Here is a 19,294-nt window from a genome sequence, read left to right as displayed (position 1 = left end):
CTTCTCAAGCATGGAGAAGCATAGCATCTCTGATTCACTGAGAAAGTATTCGCACTGTAAACTCTTACTGACTCTGTTTCAGTACGATAGACCCACTTGACGTAGTACAATCTGGTGTAAAAAGAAGAGAATTGATGGTTTCAAGCAATTTTTACAAATATAAATCTAAAATTTAGCATTTGTATTTGGTCCCCTTTAACACCACTAAATTAAGTCTGTCAACTTTCTTCAGAAAGTTATTAGCAAATAACTAATTATTTACTGAATTAGTAAATAAAATTCAACAGTGTTAATCTCAATATAAATGTGTGCAAAACATATGAAGTGGAAAATTAGCAATCATCCCGAACTAACTGTTTATAAAACATAGAGGCGGGAGCAGAGAAGCTGATGGGAAGATGGATAGAGCTAAATACAGATCAGTCCTGGTAGGACGAACCTGCTCCAGGCTTCAAAAGATTGCTTACATTTAGGTAAGACAACCTGAAATATACAGCCTGAATACCAACAGACTGGTGTGAAAATACAAATGCACACCACACTTTTGAGATTACTGGCTAAACCAAAAGTTCAAAAACCTGCGTACATTGATTCCTTCCATTATGCATTATGTTAATTAAAAACGTTGAAAGTTGAGCTTGTAATGTAACAGTATGTGAGAATAGATTAAAGGAGTGAGAATTTTTCTGCAAAACATTGAACATAGAAATTCTTCTAGTCAGTAAAGTCTGACAACAATCAGAGAGGCAGTTCTGGCAAGAAACTGTCAAATGTACCATATTTTATTGCCAATGCTCATTTCTGGTGAAGAGTGTACTCAAACATAGATCCATTTAGCTTTATCTACTGACTTAGAGGTTTGATAGTTTGATCATAATAGGGTTTTTTTTTTGTATTTCTTTGTAATGATCTAATCTGAAAAAAAATATAGTCCACAAATTCTGATGATAAATGACAAATTGATGATGAATTAATAAAAGTAACTGACTTCCTTATATCATCTTACAAAATTAACACTAAGTGAACATACATAGACAACAAATTAAACCTGACCTGAAAATGAAGTTAGAAAGGGGAAGTCTGTGCAATACGTTTGTCAGGGTAATACTTCATTCAGTATGTGACAATTTACAACAAAATAGCTAATAAAACAACTGATCACAACATGTTATGTTGGTAAGTAACAACATAAGACAGTGAGCCCGATTGCTTTTACTGGAAAGTCTGGCAACTATCGTTAAAAACTAGCTGATTTAGTCTATGCTCTGTATCTTTTTTGGCTACAAAAATCCGTGTACTGAATTTGTAGCCTTCTCGGGTAATTACGGTAATCCCGATTGCGCCCTCCAGCAGTCTTTACGGTAATCCTGACAGAGGCTCTGGGTGTCAGCTGATCCTCCTCTGCTGGCGAGCGAGGAGGAAAAATCCTCTGAAGGAAAGCAGTGCTTGCTAGGTAGGTGAAACCATGGCTGCAGAAATTCATTCGAGGCCCCAGACCGCTAGACCAGTCCTCCTGAACAAGATCGAGGGACACTCGGACGCGGTTAACGCGGCCGTTTTAATCCCGAAGGAGGATGGAGTGATCACGGTCAGCGAGGACAGGTGAGTCCGAGGAGACATGCTAACGAGAGCTAGCGGGCTAGGTCTATTTACTGGGTTTTATTACATTGATATCTTGGTGAAAGGAGGGGACTGAAACAGAGAAGGCAGCATTATTGTCCCTCACTGAAACAGCTTTCGCTTGGGAATTGGATAAAGAGCTAACGCTTATCCTCAGTTTAGCTTTAGCGCTAAATAGCAACCTGTTTGTGTTCGTCGCTTTTAAAACAGTTTGAACAGAGATAGTGACTTGGGAAGCTGGCTGTAAATATAAACTCTCCGAACTATCTTCTGCATCTAGTTTTTATGATTTAAAGAGCTTTGGGTACAAAATAGTTTGCTTAAAAATGTGTAGTAAAATTATGTTGTGGTAAACTGATAGACATCACATTGCATATTTGCGATGCTAGTTGATAGTCACAACATTTACAGCTCAGTATTGTCAGTGGACTCTGCGTCCTGAACGGAACACTCTCCTGATCAGCACCTGAATGCATCACGGTAACAAAAACGCACCGCTTGGTCTCACTTTGACCCGACCTAAATAATCTTAGCAGGGTAGATCCGTACTTTTTCAGTGGATTAGTCTGAGAAACTGTCGCTCTTTATTACAAACAGTAAAGGAAGCAAACCCCCCCTCCCTTCAGCGTCAGTGGAACAAAACTGAAATCATTTCCGTCACACATCAAACCCACTTGATGTAAGAAAAAAGGAGAAGTTGCGGCTCCGCCATGCAGCAGGTTACTTGATGAAATTGGGTTTTGACTGCTGCTGCTTTAGATAAGACAACAGCATAACCGACTTTAGTTGTTTTTGTTGTCTTGGAGGAAGGTAGACATTTTCAAAGAAAATAAGTATGGATTCCAGCCAAAGTACAGACCTAACACCAACAGAGAATCTATGAGAAGAATGTCTCAGCAAACTGATATACCCAGATATTCTTCAGATAAAGGATGAACTTTTTTTCAGCTGTTGTGGAAGGTTAACTTTGTTTAGATTACCAAAGATAAACATTCTCAGAAAGACTTCGCTGCTGTAATTGCAGTAAAAAGTGGTTCTCTGGGGGTTTCAGTCTTAATTTTTACTATTCTTGCTGTGAATGTTTTGTCTTGGGTCTCAGCAGATTGGTTTAGACTGATCTGTTTCTGCACATTTTGCATTCAGGACCATCCGAGTGTGGCTGAAAAGGGACAGTGGTCAGTACTGGCCAAGCATCTACCACACAGTCTCCTGTAAGTATGGCCTTCATTTTATTCAGAGAAACAATTAATTAGGCTTATGAATGCATGTGCAAGCAAAACACCACTGCAGCTATTTTCCTCCTCAATGCTCATGTCTGCTTCTTTATCCCCGCAGCGCCTTGCTCCTGCATGTCATACCACCATGACAGCAGACGCATCTTCATTGGTCAGGACAATGGAGCAGTTGTGGTGAGTGAGCTCAAACTCTACTCGACAGTGGAGGACAATGTTGTTTAAATTTAAATCTTTGTTTCAATGTTTATTTGATGTGATGGTTTTTATTCCTTTGTGCTTGTTCTTGTAGGAATTTCTCATCTCTGAAGATTTCAACAAAATGAACCAAGTTAAAACATACCCAGGTGAGGACAGAAAAAAATAAGTTAGGCTCAATGTGATTGAAGACAATAAAAAAAATGTTAATGAATGTAATTGAGAAGTTAAACAAAATGAATCCAGGGTATTTTGTTGTGTGATCACGGTGACCCTCGTTTTTCGCGGGGGTTGCGTTCCGAAAAGAACCCGTGACGGGCGAAATCCCTGAAGTAGTTACCTTTATTTTTTACAATTATTGTACAGCATAATTAAATACTCTGCATTGAAACCAAAGAACAAAACCTGTTTTCAGGCCCAAGCATGTTTTAAACAAATAGAACTCTTTCTTACAAATAACTACAGTAAAATAATCATTTTAATCATTAATACAAAGTACAGTAGAACAAATTGTGACTCGCGTATGTCACTGTGCCTCTGACTGTGACGCTGCGGCCTGACTCCGCTCTCTGGTGTCTTTTTCTCCTGAAGCCTGTGGTGCAGGTGTGTTTTTTCGGTAGAAGAACATAGTTATCGGTAGTTGTTGTCGCTCTTTTTTTCTTCTGGACAAAAACATTTACCAAAATTTGCCACGCTGTATTACGTATATTTAAATACCATAACGTTATTGGCACACAGGTAGAGAAGAAGTGCAGAGACTGTTTAGCCAATCAGGACGCAGAATACAATGTACTGTGAAAAACAACTGCACAAAAACATCCACGGAGCAGCGAGGCCATGAAAGGTGAACCGCGTTGTAGCGAGGGTGCACTGTATTCGACATATCAGATTAATTTCACCTCTTATAGTGGAGTTTCTCTGTTCAGTTTTTTTGGACCACTATTCCCTCTGGTTTTGTGTGCCGTGCAGCTGGAAAGATTTTTGCTGTAATTTTGAACAGTTGATGCTCAACTATAGCGACGAGGTATTGTTTTTACAACTGACATCAGCTTATTATTAGCATCTCAGAAGCTCCAATAACACTTTAACTACAACTCCAAAAATCAAAGTAGTTAAAAAGGAGGCTTCATGGATGCAGAGAGAGAAGGAGGAGGTTAAATCCCGAACACCAACTTCTCTCAGCTTTGTAACCAAACGGCCAGACGGAGATTTAAAGAGGAGCGGCAAAAGCAAATGAGGTGGTTTAGAATGGTTTCATTCAGAAATATCATTTATGCTGCCTGAATATTGAGCTGTTTGCATGTCATGGCAGTCATGGGACCGTCATACAGCAACTCTGACTATTTGAAGATACTTAGATGATGCGAGTTACAACCACATTCATTTTTGCCTTTGGGATAAATAAAGTATTTTTGAATTTTAATTTAAAGCCTTGGCAAAAATCAGATTTTAGAAAGACACGCATGTCATAGAGAACTCTTACAAGCAACAAATAAATGAATATTTTACTGCAGTAGCATAAAATACGCAAAATTCCTCCTTTACTTTGAAAACATTTATCCAGTAAACCTAAGAGTTTAAGTTGTGCAAGTTTTAAGATTCTCACTGACACAAGAGTGGTGGATGATTCTCATTTAGTTTCCACACAATGACTGTTTTTTTGAGATTGGAAATAGATCAAACTAATTGAATTAGTTTTTCTCAGAAGGCTGGAAAACATGGAGAAGGGATGTTCAGGGTTGGCTTTGTTGTGTGAAGCGGTTTAATCTTTTGTCCTAAAATGTGTCATTTGAAGTCATTTTAAAGTTCTCCAAACATATTTTCTCTGCCTGACAGAAATGGCTCTTTCCACGCTCAAGGTGTTCTCTTACTCTTTGCATGATGGGTAAATGGGTTGACGTTATTGACAGTTTTTAACTTACTGAAATCTCCAAGTAAAATTCCAATAATACATTATAATTTAATGTAAAAGTGCTGCTTCCTGTTGACATTTGGAGAATCTACATTACCCTATCTGGGAAGAAATTATAAACCAACCACTTTTTTGTCATTTATTCCAGTTTCTTCTCAAGATCATTGCTCCTGTGATCCGATTTATTTAGAAATCCCAGTTTGAAGGTCAGTCTGTTCTTTGGAGAGTAAATGTCTCTCCACTTGTCACAACTTCCGACAAGTCCAAGCAGCAAAATCCGCATGACTCACAGTGAGATTAGATAAGATGCGGGATGTGACCATGCCTACTGATATTTGAACACACATCTGGTGACTTTGTATTGACAAGCTGTCATTTTAATTCAGTGGAGAAAAAAAGAGGCTCTTTTAGATCCACCAACAGATTTTAGACTAAAATTAGACAAGTTTGGAGATTAAATGTCCTGCCTATGTGTCTTTGCTGAATATCTGGACAAACACTTCAAAAAATAACTCATATAGGTAGGCCTGTCGCGATAAACGATAAATCGATTAATCGTACGATAAATAAAAACTATCGACCTCGTTTTAATTATCGGCATTATCGTCTCTTCCGGCCTTCTTCTCTTTCTGTTGATGACACCGAATGAAAAAAGGCTCAACTCCGGTGCTCTCCACTCACCCTCCCTTCCTCATTTCCTTAGTGTAAAGCTCAGCGCACAGGACACGATCTTACAGCTGTCGGCCGATTGTCGGCCCATTTTCAAAACCTGACAGACCACACATTAGCCGACAGAAATCCTAGGTATAACGGTTCGATCGGGTTCGTTCCTGCCGTGTGGTGTCCAACAATGGGCACAAAATAATGGCTGCAAGTTCAGTGAACTAATTTTAAAACCAGGCATTAATCAATGCTTTACTGCAATCTACCTGCAATGCATGTGGCTAGTGTCAGCGTAAAGTCCTGACTGAATGAAAATCATTAGAACCTGTTTACGTCACGTTAACGAAGAACAGCTGAAAAGTTACCGGGTTTATCAACTGCGGTAGCAATTTCGCTCCAACTCCTCCCCTTGTCACTTCTATGTTCTTTGCATGTTGAATAAACATTAATGTTGTTTCCAGTCGGCTGGACTTCGGGTTGCGCCGTGTCAGCTGTTTGGGATTCCCCGAGGTAATTTCCCCTCAGAAAACACTGAGGAGAATTCGCGCTTTCTGATTGGCTGCCTGTCACATTCAACAGGCTGCGTTAAGATCCCAGTCGGGAAAACCCTGATTTGGATCGGAGCCGCAACGACGATCTACCATAACACACCACACAATCTTAGAAAGATCAACGTTTTAAGATTGTTGTAAGGGGAAAAATAGGAGCAAAAAATCATGTAGTGTGAACTATTGCATCAGGTAGTCGATGTGCCCATCTTCTCTATTTACATCAAATTATTACTGAAGGGCAACATAATATACAGACTTCATAATCTGCACTCTTTTGGTTGAATGCAGTATTTATTTCCACTTTGGCTTTATGTTGTTTAGTTTTTATCAAGTACATTTTTTGTTAATGGAGACTGAGAATCAATTTTGTTTTTGCTTGTTTTGTTTATTTTGTTTATCAGCTCCAGTGTTAAATATTCTTTTGAAAATAAAGTGTATCCATCTTTGGCAGGAAATCGCATGCATTATTACGTCATTTCCATTAAATCAGTGTAAAAAGGTCTTCAGACAATATTATCGTTTATCGCAATAGTTTTTTGAGACAATTAATCGCTCAGCAAAATTTGCTATCGTGACAGGCCTACATGTAGGTAATAGAAGCAACAACTCAGCCTCTAGATATAACAACTAATTATTAATCTAGGAAAGTTTGAGGAAGTAGAGACAACTCCCTTCTTTGCTTTGCTGATGAAGTGTAATAGTGTGTTTAAAAATAAACAGCATGTTACACTTTATGTTCCTTGTGGTAATCACTGTTAAAAATGTGATATTAGCTCCCACTAGCTCACAAAAAGGGCATATTTGCAGAGTTTTGGTTTGAAAACAAAGCTTTCGATATTTACTGCAAACTGTTCTGAAGTTTTCACCTCTGGATAAATCCAGATTTCCAAGCACTGGGCACACATTAGTCATGAAACCTCAACTTAAGTTGGTACATCTGGATTTAATTTGCTTGAATGATTAAAGTGCTTAATCATAATTTCTAAGATGATACATTTAGAGTCTACTGGGTTCACTTGCTTGTTTATCAGAATTTATGTAGGTCTTCATTTTAAATATCCATGATTTTGAACATGAGTTTTATTCCTATAAAGCGCTGAAATGCTCCTCGTATAATAGAAATAATATGAAATAGTTGAATGAGGTTTATTTAATCGGTTTGTGAAACTTTACTTTTTCTACAATAAACTAAGCATGCAGAGTTGTAATAAAAGTAAACTTTTGTAGTAACAGCTTTTGTAAATTTCTTGGTTTTAAACAGATGTAAAAAAAATGTAGTTGTTTCTTTTCCATTATCTGAGACTAGAAAACAAACATTATAGTCTATTATCAGCAACAAGAACAGAATATGGGCCACTCTTTCTTAACCGTTTTTGAAGAATTAGCACAGCAAAGTTTGCTGTATAGCAAAAGTATCTGTTTTACGTGGTGATTGTAAGTCCTGTCCAATAAATCTTTATCTTTTTGCAAAGACAAGAGCTAGTAGCTAGAGGGCCATCTTACTTAAATTTAGTTGGAAAATCTGGTTGCGCAATATACATTTGGGTGTGTTCTAATAAATGTTCTACATTATTACCTGACTTTGGTATTGGTCAATATGTAAGTCTGACAAACTGGGTTCAACTTGAAGGGAATCCAAAGATCAAGAGCAATGAACATACCAAATAGCCAGGAGACAGGAGCATAGCAACACGATACAGACTGCTACAGGAGATTTTTCTGTACATAACCTTTAGCATCTACTACAACTCTTTGAAGAAATTTATGTAATACTAGTTATAACATTTGTTTTCCTTCTGGGGTTTATAAAGTATTTTTTGAATTGAATTGAAATCTAATGTCATTTGCCTGTTTAGTACTTATGTGTTGGTTTTCGTTCTTATCCTGTAGCCCACCAGAACCGTGTGTCGAGTATGGTATTCTCCCTGGAGAGCGAGTGGGTGGTGAGCACAGGCCATGACAAGAGCGTCAGCTGGATGTGCACCCAGAGCGGCAGCATGTTGGGGAGACACTATTTCACCTCCTGGGCCTCCTGCCTCCAGTATCCTTCCGTCACACGCTCTCTGTTTGATGTGTAAGCCGTATTAAAACGTAGCGCTCGTTCAGACCCTGACTCCTCGCTCAGATACGATTACGAGACGCAGCACGCCTTCATCGGTGATTACTCCGGACAGATCACTTTGCTGAAATTGGAGAAGCAGACGTACTCCACCATCACGACTCTCAAGGGCCACGAAGGTAAAAAGACAGGTTTATTAAAGGTGAATCATTGGGCATTGAAACAGCTGCTCCCGTAGTTGTAATAGTGATCTTTTTTTTTAAAACATAAAAAAATAATAATGCAAATCAGCTTTTAGCTGCTTCTGTAGATTTCAAATTAATGTCAAATGATGGAAATGTAATTGTTTTCAAATATTCAAAGATTGAAAGACATGTTCATAGCCTTGATATTACAGCTTTGATGAGAAAATGTTTATTTCAGTGGTTAAAGACTTTAGAGTTTACTTAGACTTGTAAAAAAATGACTTGTGAACATCTCTCAGTACTGCTACATTGCACAAAGGTATGCAGGGTGTGGGAGGACTAATAAAAAAAAAAAAAAATCTTTTAACTGCTTCAACTTCACCTCAGGTCAGTAGTTTGAAGGTTAAAAACTTAAAGACCTGGCTGTGTTTCACAGTGGACAGAGCAGACAAAGCAGCGAAATGGCCTGACCTCAGCTCCATTTCAAAGCTCTATGCTTTATAGCTGGTAATGTTCCAGTTCAATTGAACTCTTCTGACATAAAGACTGGGCAAATATCCAGCCACAGTTTTCTCAGAACCTGGGTTAAGACTGAAAGAAATCAGTGATTTAAAACTGCAGAACATATATAATCATTCCAGAGTTCCAAAAAATTACCAATCATCTGAAGTTATTTACATGTACGCCTCTTATTGTTATTTACAACTTTATGATACTCTTATATGTGTTTGTAATGCATCAAAGTAAAGGTGCAGTTTATTCTAATCTTAAATCCTTTTAAATATATATATATTAAAAATAACATGTTTCACAAGTTTTTTTTCCCCTGTTTTAATCCATACAAAAATGGGTTTCTAAAAAACACAAAAGGGGCTGAAATACAGTAATAGTCAGTAGTTTTCAAAAACCTCAAGGGCGACTTAGGAAAACTCAGATCAGCTCATAAAATTTGGCTTCTGTAGAAATATTGAACTGTAATTGAATGCTTCTTTTTAAGAATTACAAGATTTTTTTTAAAAAGTGGAAGCTGGAAAGTCTCATATTTTGAAATGAACTGTGTAGCAAACCCTGAATTATTTATTTAAAGTTACTGTGGTCCATAGCATAGAGCTTTTGTTGTTTTTTTTGCCTCTCATTATGACTTGAATCAAGGAAAATGCTGAACAATGGGCCATTCCTCATGAGGTTATTTAAAGACTAAACTGAGCTGCTTGGAAAGATTAAGGAAGTGAGACACAGATTCAATAATCCAACTAATGCAGTTGGATTAATGAATCTAGTTGTTTTATTAAATATAAAAAAGGCAAATTTAATAATCCAGCTGCAGTGTGTATCCATGATCAGGAACAAAAAGCAACAAGCTGGTGGGGATGAGGTGTAAAAGCTGGAAAAGCCACAGCAAAAGGAAAGAAAGACAAATCTATTCCACTCACCCAACTTTGACAAAACCTTTGCAATCTTTATTTTGGAATGGAGTCTGCATACATTATGTTGGACATTAAACTGAGTTCCCAAATCTTAATGGAGAACAAGTAGCACCCCCACCCACTCAAGTACAGATTCCTTTTTGGATGAGAATGATGGAAAATGCCATCAGACATGCGTCTCTGCAAACTCCCACAGCAGCTTGTTTTCAGCTTCGATCTGGCAACCGTGCCGTTCTCATGCTCATCAAGGCGCTCAGTGACCATCTCAGCTCTTCAGATGGGGACTGTTGTCACTGTGAAAAATTGTCCCTCATCCAGATAAATAGGCATAATAAAGAACAAACGCATGACTCAGATGAGATTTTGTTCTGGGTTCTTGTGACAAATGGGAATAAATGGGCGACCAGGATGCTTTGCTGTGTGAAACCGACACTTCCAAGAGTTCTGCTCCAGGCTTGGATCAAACATGAGCTTGTTAAAAAGCATGTGGAGGCCTGACTCATGTGACCAGATGAAAGTCTAATATTGTCAGAAAGCTGATTCTTACCACAGCCATATTGCCCACTCTTCAGTCAGATGGACTCTCATGTTGCCATGTGCTCCGATGACACAAAACTATCCCAGCGTTAAACCTCCGTCTCTCCTTCTGATCCAGACATGTGCTTTGATGTCTCTGACAATGCATGCTAATTGGACAGCTGCTGAATTATTTTAATGAGCCGATTTCAGAGCTCAAGCTGTACACACACTCTGCAACAAATATTTAGTAGGAATTATGAGGCTGGCAAAATATATAGAAAGATTAGACCTGATGTCTCTTGTCTGAAACTCTCCCTGAAACTTTATTTTAAAAAAAAAATTGTTTCATGGTGGTCCATTTCTGTATTAGTTAAAATTAGTCATGTTGACTCATTAAATGTTAAATGTCGATTATGCAGTCCCTCCAGGAAGTTGCGATCACAACTATTAATGCAAATGCAGTCATCATTTGCAAACTTTGTGAGGACTTGCAATCTTCAGAAGTCATCACAACTTTACAGCAAATCTGGCCAACCACCTTAATGTTTCTATATTATCTGCTTTTCTTGCCAATCAAAATGCTCTTTTTGCCAGGACTTTGTAAGGATTTGCTTATACTGTGCACACAATCATGGGCGTAGCTGACACAGTTTCTGTATCTTTTCATGTAGATAATACTACCCAAATAATGATTAGTTAATCCATGTCAGTGTATCATATTAAGCTTGGTAACAAGAATATTAATGTTGCTGTTACCTACTTTTCGTTCCTTGCTATTTAGTTAATGCCAGGGTTAAACCCAATCCTCTTTAATTTCTGTGGAGAAGTTGTACCCACTGCTACTTTCCTCATATTTAAAATAAATCTTTATTGTCACAATAGAAAGAACGGAGTTAGGGAGGAGACAGTAGGCCAGCAGCAGGATGATAATGCAGGGTCTTCTCAGGTAAGGAGGGATTAGAACTTGATGAAAAAGGGGAAGGAAAAGTGCAGCAATTTCAACTGTTATGCAAGACCAGGTTTTGGCAAAATAAAGCTTAAAAAGTTTGCAACTTTGACCGCAACTGTTTTTTTTTTGTTGTTTTTTTTTAAATGGCGCTGCAAAATCAATAATTTTAGGTTGCAGCAATCACAATAAAAACATCGCAACATCCTGGAGGGACTGATTATGGACTGAAAATATAAAACAACTGGTCAGACTGCCAAAAAAACCTCGAAGATGTTTGTACTGCTTTCTTGTTTTATTGTGTACAGCTGACAACTTACTTCAACTCCCCTCATATTAAGCAATTTCCACAGCTTTACCTAACTCCAAAACAAACATTACCCAAGGCACTATGCAGTGATGCTTTGAAAAGGAGCTGGATCACAGGATCCTTTCTGCCATGCAAATCAGACCACCAGCCACAGCCACAGGCTGCTTCTCATCATATGATTGCTGCAACAGTTAAAGAGTCTTGATCATCTCTGATGAACTATTTATGAATGGCCAGATTTTGGTTTGCAGCAGTGATCATTTTCTGCGATTTTTAATTTCGGGGGTCTCCAACCCGCAGCTCCAGAGCCATAAGTGGCTCTTTGGACCTTCCACAATTGCTTTGACTAAAAATAATTAAGAACCAACTAATGTTGTTAAATATAGGTGTACAAGCAATTGAATATTTTTTGCAGTTTTTCATCTTTTTCATGATATAATTGCAAAGTACCAGTAGTATATACTTAGGTCAGTTTTTTAAACTTGTCATAATGTTGGCATCTATTGTGCTTTTATCACATCATTTCCCACAGATACCAACAAATGTTTCTATTTCCTTGTTTGAAAAGTTTTATGCTTTTTTATTTTTAAACTTGATGATAGAAATGAAATAATAGTTCTTTAAAAATAACAAATGTCCCACACTAGATCCATACATTCATTGTCTGCTGGCAATGAATATAATAAAAATTCATCAGAAATTATGAGCTGCCTGTTTTCGTATAACATTTGGAGCACTAAACTTTTCTTTTTTTTTGACAGGACTGCGAGCAAAAATGCTCCGATTTGTAAAGCTTGCGCTCCTTTGCTTTGATAGCAGCTGCTTGCAGTTCTCCCAGTAAACACTGGGTGGTGCCAGCGGGTCAGATCATAAATCTTTTCCTGAATAAGCTTCTGGAAACCAGTTGAAGCCATCTAACACCAGATGTTAACGTTTTGCAGGTAGTATAGGATCTTTGTGGTGGGACCCTGTCCAGCGGCTGCTTTTTTCAGGGGCCTCAGACCACAGCATCATCATGTGGGACATCGGGGGCCGCAAGGGACGGACTCTTCTCCTGCAGGGACATCAGTAAGTTCCTCTGTAGTCTACACAAGTTCATTACGACTGAATCTTCTTTGGATCTGCAAAGGGTGGCCATAGAAATGCTGGTCTGTGATCAAGATTGTAAAAAAAAAAAAAAAAAATCACCTTTACTTCTCTGATTTTATAATTTCTTTGATCAGGTTTTATGATTACAGAGTCTGTGACAATAATATCCGAAGCGTCTTCTTCAAAGGCGAATCCCCTTGGAGTCGGTTACTGTTGTCTCCAGGCACTAACTTATTTTTGTTTTTACATCTCAGTCTTCATAAATATTTCATCACCTCCCTGCCTGCCTGTCTGTTACAGACATTATCAAACAAAGCCTGTCAGCACTGATGAACACCGAGGAAAAGGCCATGGTGAATTCTGACATTCTGTAGCAGGATTTGCAGATAGTTTGGTCAAAGATAAAAGTTAGATGAGTAATTTCTGCAGAAATATCTTTTATCTGTAATTGAATTTAATTGGTTTAGATGTTTGTCCTTTTTCTGCCATTTCATTCATGACATTGCATTCTGAAATGTTGCCACTAGATGTCAGTAAATTCTTCCCTTAAAGAAATAAACAAGGCTATTTTTAACCGTTGAGTTGATTTGCATAATGTGCCATTTTAAGGTTTCATAAAGCATGTATGTTTCAGGTTTTGTGTGAAATGAGCAGTAATCCATTGATCACACTGATTGTCAACAATCAGCCTGTAGAGATATTGGATGTGTCTATGTTTTTACATGTGCATAATTTAAGATGACTCATCCATCAAGGTGGGGGATATGAGAATGTTTGTTTCTTTGGAAACCTACAAACAACAATTTTCTTGGGATTTTATGAAATTGACTAACACAAAGTAGTTGAATACAGAAATAGAAGGAGAATGACTTTGCTTTCGACATTTGCATACCGTTATTTTCAGTTCTTGAAAATGAGTAAATATTTTATAAAGCCACCTTTTTATCCTTAAAGAGCAGTTATGTTAAAAATGGACATCACACTTCTCTGATTTATTTATTTTACTTTTGCAGCTATGTATGCCTTACCTTCCACTGCTTTGTGTCAGCCTTTCACATAACATCCCATCAAAACACATATGAAGTTTGTGTTTGCATTAAGACAAAATCTGACTATATATTTTTGCGAGCCACTGTACGCCTACTTTAAAACCTTAAAATTCTGTGAATTAGCGGTAGAAAATAACCCAAGCCTCCGTCTCCCTCAGTGAGCGTGTGCAGGCGCTGCGTTATCTCCAGTTCACAAGGCAGCTGCTGTCGTGCTCAGCTGATGGAGGCATTGCAGTGTGGAACATGGACACACAGAGAGAGGAGGTTTGCATCACTGTTGCAGCACTGACAATTATCTTTTTCATGGTTTGAGGAAATGTTTCTTTTATTTTCCTTTTATGTTCTTATGGTTAGTTTTTTGTGTTTAATGCTTAGACTTATTGCGCATGTGTCTGTGCAGGCACCTCAGTGGTTAGACAGTGACTCCTGTCAGAAGTGTGAGCAGCCTTTCTTCTGGAACATCAAGCAGATGTGGGACACAAAGACCTTGGGACTTAGACAGGTACCAACCACAGTGTCTCACAGGGGACGGGAGGCTCCAGTCACAGTCATAAATCCTGTGACTGGAGGATTTATGACCTCCAGTGTGTTTGTTGTGTGTGTGTGTGTGTGTGTTTGTTGTGTGCAGCACCACTGCAGGAAGTGCGGGAAGGCTGTGTGTGGGAAATGCAGCTCTAAACGCTCCACCTTCCCGATCATGGGCTTTGAGTTCTCGGTGCGAGTGTGCGACGCCTGCTTCGATACCATCAAAGAAGAAGAGTAAGCGTAGGCTTTCTCTAAATGTGTTTGTGTTTGCGATTAAAAACGCTGTCATCGTGTGTGTGTGTGTGTGTGTGTGTGCAGCCGAACACCGTTGGCCACGTTCCACGAGGGGAAACACAACATCGCCCACATGGACATGGACCCATCCAGAGGCCTGATGGTCACTTGTGGAAGCGACCGCATTGTTAAGGTCAACAACAGAGCTTTGATACCAGATGATTCATGCGTGTGCTGGCTCTGTTTGGAACAGAGCGCCTTTGAGCCGATACTGAAGCTAAAACTAAAACGCAACCCTAGCTTTAGAAATTTAGATGTAGTAATGAAAAATCAAGAGTTTACACATTTTAGAATTAAGTAATCTCTGGACCGAGATGGAAATTATACTAAATTATGAACTCACCTTCTTAAAGGTGCAGTATGTAACTTTTATAAAGAAATGTTTTATATACATTTGTTAAAATTGTCACTATGTCGTCACATTTTAATAAGAGACAGAGCATCTGTGAAAAGACTGAGCTCCTCCATCTCCTCCCTGAGCTACTTGCATAGCCTCAGGTCAAAAACAACCAAAGCCAGAAGGAGTATCTTAGCGCTGTCAGTTATCCTCATGTATGCGTTACTCAAGGTGCTAATGGAGGAGAAATAACTTGCCTTTAAAATGTAGCCAAAGTTCTATTTGCATCACTTTTACATTTAAAAAATATTGAACTATTTATTACTGCAGAAAATTGTCCTTCTACATCTGAGCCTGGGGATTTAGGCACCCATTATTAAACTTGTAATGAAAATATTTAGGTTAGCTGAGCTTTAATTTACCTGCAAACACTCCCAAGAAATAAAACTAGACTCGATAATTACTTTTCCACTTCCAAACCAATGTGGACTGTATCTATAAAATGATAATAATTCTGCACATCTTGATACAAGTTGTCGATTTCTTTAGGCCACACCCTCCCTCATTACACAAACACACATCACCTGCTACATTTAAATCATTCAACTATTCAAGTTTATCCAGCTTGGAGTTGAAAAATATGCCTAACAGTGATAATCAGGCCAAAAGGCTCAGTGGCTGAATAATTGTGCACACAGTGTAGTTTTGTTATCTCTGCATCACACTCATGGTTTTTCTGTTTAATTGGGATTATTGTCTAAGTAATGAATCCGATCAATGATCATGTCTCGCTTTATGCTTTCCTGACACTAATGATGTCCATCTCCACAGATCTGGGACATGACACAGGTGGTTGGCAGTAGCTTAGCAACAGGTTTTTCCCCTCGCTGATTGGCCCAGCCCTCTACATGGTACCCTCGCCTGGCTCGAGTCCTCCTCCACTCTCTCAGTGTCATGGAAACCCCTCTGTACAGCCCACCTCGCCTTCGCGCCTGGGGTCCGCCGCTCCAGCCAGGCCTGCTCTGGGTGAACGTGTGTGAGCCCCTCCACATCTCTTCGTCTTCTTGTAACATATTTTGCTACCTGTCAGTCTGACTGATTTAGACTGTTGCTCTGATCTCAAACTGAACCCTAAGCACAATGAAAGATGTATATGTGTGTGTGCGTGCATGTGTGTTCTGTTTTCTCCTGGGGGAGGAACGGTATTGCTATTAGTGTTTACACTGAATATATCCGATGCTTTTTTTTTTTTTTTGATAAAAGTCCTTTTTTTTATGATTGCACCGTAAAGCTAGTGTTCACCATTGCTGACCTGCCATAGCTGTAAATATGAACTCCCGCTACCTGCTTAATCCCAGGCTACTTTAAAGAAATATTCACCTGTAAATTCTTCTCCTTTCTGCGTGTAGTGGATGCTTAAAATGTTTTCTGATTTATTTTTCACTAGCTGGCCTTAAGTCACTATCTCAGGAGCTTTTCCCATCAGTAAATCGTCACCGGTTGGGCTTGAATGATGTCAGTCGTAATGGTTCCTAAACTTTAATCTGAAGAAAGTTACTAAAATGGCCTCCTGATGGGGTAAGGGTCGTCTGTGATGTAGTTGGCAGATGTTTGCTAGGCAGCAGCTAACCCAGCCTCCACCATTTGGGAGGTGATGATTGGTTTCTGTAGTAACCAGCGAAGTCAGCAGCAGCATCGGGTTGCAGGTCTGCGCTCAAGCTTGTGGGATTACCTTCAGAGATCATGATTTTTCAGTTTAGGATGTTAGTGTAAATGTTCTCACAGGTGGAGGTGAATTAGACAAATGGCACACTGAGGTTCTGGATGAGTAGGCCAGACTAAATGTAGTCCCAGCTGCTGAGATGTTGACTTGTTCCTGGTCACATCTGGATTCTTGTAAAGGCCTTAAAAATAAAGAAGACCCACTAAAAGCCTTCTGAGCAGTTCTTCAGCACGTACAACTGTTCATTTTCACCATCCCTCCTCAGTTGTTCCCTCCTCACACACATTTGTGCATCAGAGATGTCTCTTTGCACTGAATTGCACAAGTAAATCTTTGTCTTTATTCCCCCCATTTGTACGTTTGGATGCAGGAGTGCAACTTTCCTGTGAATAACAGCTGGAATCATCTAATTCTAGACTAAAGCTTGCCTTATTTGTAAGTGGAAGACGATCAGAAACATTCTGCTGGAGTGGACTCATATTCCAGTTTTTGGAATCATTAGTGTATATTTATATTTGCAGTAAAATATAATATGTGCAACCTCTGTAGGTTTTGTTTTCTGTGCCCATAAGACATCTTGATTCCTGTGTAACACGTTAAAACCAGTTCCTCCCTCACTTCCAAGGCGCATCATGCAGACTTGGTGTAAAGATGAGCCACGTTATCAAATCCTGTCAGCCGTTTCATGTGAACATGGATGGGATGGTTTTGTTAATAAAGTGACAGCAGAAACTTGATCAGTGAATGCTTAGGTGTTTCATGTTGTTATGGTTGAGTTATCCTGACACTCCAGTGTTTTTTTTCTGTTTGATTTGTTCTTTTACTTTTGTTTTTAAAATGTTAACAAACTAGCAGATCATATGTATGTTTTTCATCCCATTGGTGGATATTGGGTTTCAAGGATGAGACATGTCTTAAAACTAATTTGCATGATGTATTTATTATTGTAGCCATTGTTTGTAGTAAGGTGGCAGGTTTTTCTTCTTCGAACATACTAATGGACAAGTTTTTCCTCAAAGCTAAAGTAGGTAGTATCTTATCTATTGGCTTCTTCATTTAATATAAATCCAAATCAGGTGGTCCCGGTTAAAGCTAATGGTTTGTTCAAGAGTTCATGACATCAAACATCTTGAAATACTCAGATCTCAAAAACACCAGTTTTGTTTTTGTGAAGGCTATATGCTGAACCTTTTTAAACCTTCATAATATTTGCTTTGGGAGTTATTCATACAGAAACCAATGATCGGATCATCATTAAAAGGTTTATGGAGGTAGAAACCCCAATGATGTTCCTGTTTGAAACGTATTCAGACAAGTAGTTGCAGTGTATCTGACCAGAGTCAGTGATGGATAAAATAAAATTCTAGCTATATGTTATATATTCTTATATAGAAGTGAACTTATGTAAACATGACATTCAGGAAATTGGAGATGTTTTGAGATGGTAGAAATCTGGTCTTTGTTCCTCTCTGACTAGTCATTAGCTTCAGCCTCTGAGAGCAATTAATCTGGATTAAGATTAAATGAGTGTGGCAAGAGAGTTGCACACTGCAGGTAAGATATTATTTATTAATAACCTTTCAACAAGACCTCACTTCAAAGTCCTTCAGCTCCCCTTCAAAGGACACTGAAGACTTTCACCTGTTGAACCCTTTTATCTGTCTGCCACATGCTGAAGGGGAATTGCATTATTTTCATCAAAGCTTTTCATAAAAACAGCACTGTGCTACTCAAAAAAAAAAAAAAAAAAATATATATATACAGTATATATACTGTATATATATATATATATATATATATAGACACAGACACCCACAGAACAGTCAGTGGAGTTTATAAATGGTGAACCTGTGGCTGTGAAGTTGAAAGAACTCTAAATGATCCATCTTCGAGTAGATACTAAGATCTACAGTTTAATCTCTGCCTCACATCAGTCATTTCATCCATTATTAATCATTGCATTGACTGAGGTAGACTTAAAATGCACTTTCACGGCATAAAGACTCTTAGTGTGTCTAAGCTCTTTTCACGCATGCAGAGAATCTGTATTCAGAACTCGTGAAAGGATCTTTTAGCTCATTTCACAACGCATCAGAAGAGGCTCCTCATAGAGCACAATGGAGGATCATTAGCAAAGCTACGGTACAATCTGGAGCCTGAAAAGCCTTTCAGTCATTACTTATCGGGTCCTTGGCAGATGTGTGGGATGCTAAAGGAATGATCGATGCTGAGATTTGCTGTTTGCGGAAATAGCTCAAGGAATAGATCTTGAGATTGCTTGTGCGTCTCAGGAAGGAAGCAGTGGATTTAGTCGCGTTATCAGTAGTTTATGTCCTCTGTCACGTAACAAAACAGTCACCTCTCTCATCATCTTTAGCTCAAGATTCGTGTTATCCTTTCTGTTTTTCCCACAATTCATAAAATGTGGCATAATTCTCTCTTGAAGCTACTTGTAAGTGATACTTGCCATTCCAACAAGGTTGTTGTTAATGTACATCTGCAAATAACTGTATTTTTAAATGCTTTTGTTGATATTTCAGAACTGACTTGGGTCTCCATGTGCTCTGAAAGCAGAGCACTGAAGAGCATAAATCACACTTAATAAAGATGTTTGATATGTTTGACTGCTGTTTGCTTTGTTTTTTTACTAGGAAA

At 38.6% G+C, this 19,294-nt stretch overlaps 1 protein-coding gene across 1 annotated transcript; it reads left to right on the top strand.

Moving 5' to 3' along the window:
• Positions 1-1,382: 1,382 nt before the first annotated feature.
• wdfy1 (WD repeat and FYVE domain containing 1) lies at positions 1,383-19,260 on the top strand. Its single transcript, XM_028045163.1, has 12 exons — positions 1,383-1,602; positions 2,764-2,831; positions 2,956-3,029; positions 3,145-3,199; positions 8,067-8,217; positions 8,302-8,414; positions 12,564-12,690; positions 13,919-14,024; positions 14,161-14,262; positions 14,389-14,519; positions 14,604-14,712; positions 15,748-19,260. Exons 1-12 carry the CDS (start codon positions 1,466-1,468, stop codon positions 15,805-15,807), a joined length of 1,233 nt encoding a protein of 410 aa, XP_027900964.1. The 5' UTR covers positions 1,383-1,465; the 3' UTR covers positions 15,808-19,260.
• Positions 19,261-19,294: the final 34 nt, after the last annotated feature.

This window comes from Xiphophorus couchianus, chromosome 18 (assembly GCF_001444195.1).
Source record: "Xiphophorus couchianus chromosome 18, X_couchianus-1.0, whole genome shotgun sequence".
NCBI lineage: Eukaryota > Metazoa > Chordata > Actinopteri > Cyprinodontiformes > Poeciliidae > Xiphophorus > Xiphophorus couchianus.
The sequence above is the reverse complement of the archived record's forward strand: the minus strand, read 5'-3'. Positions and strand labels throughout refer to the sequence as shown.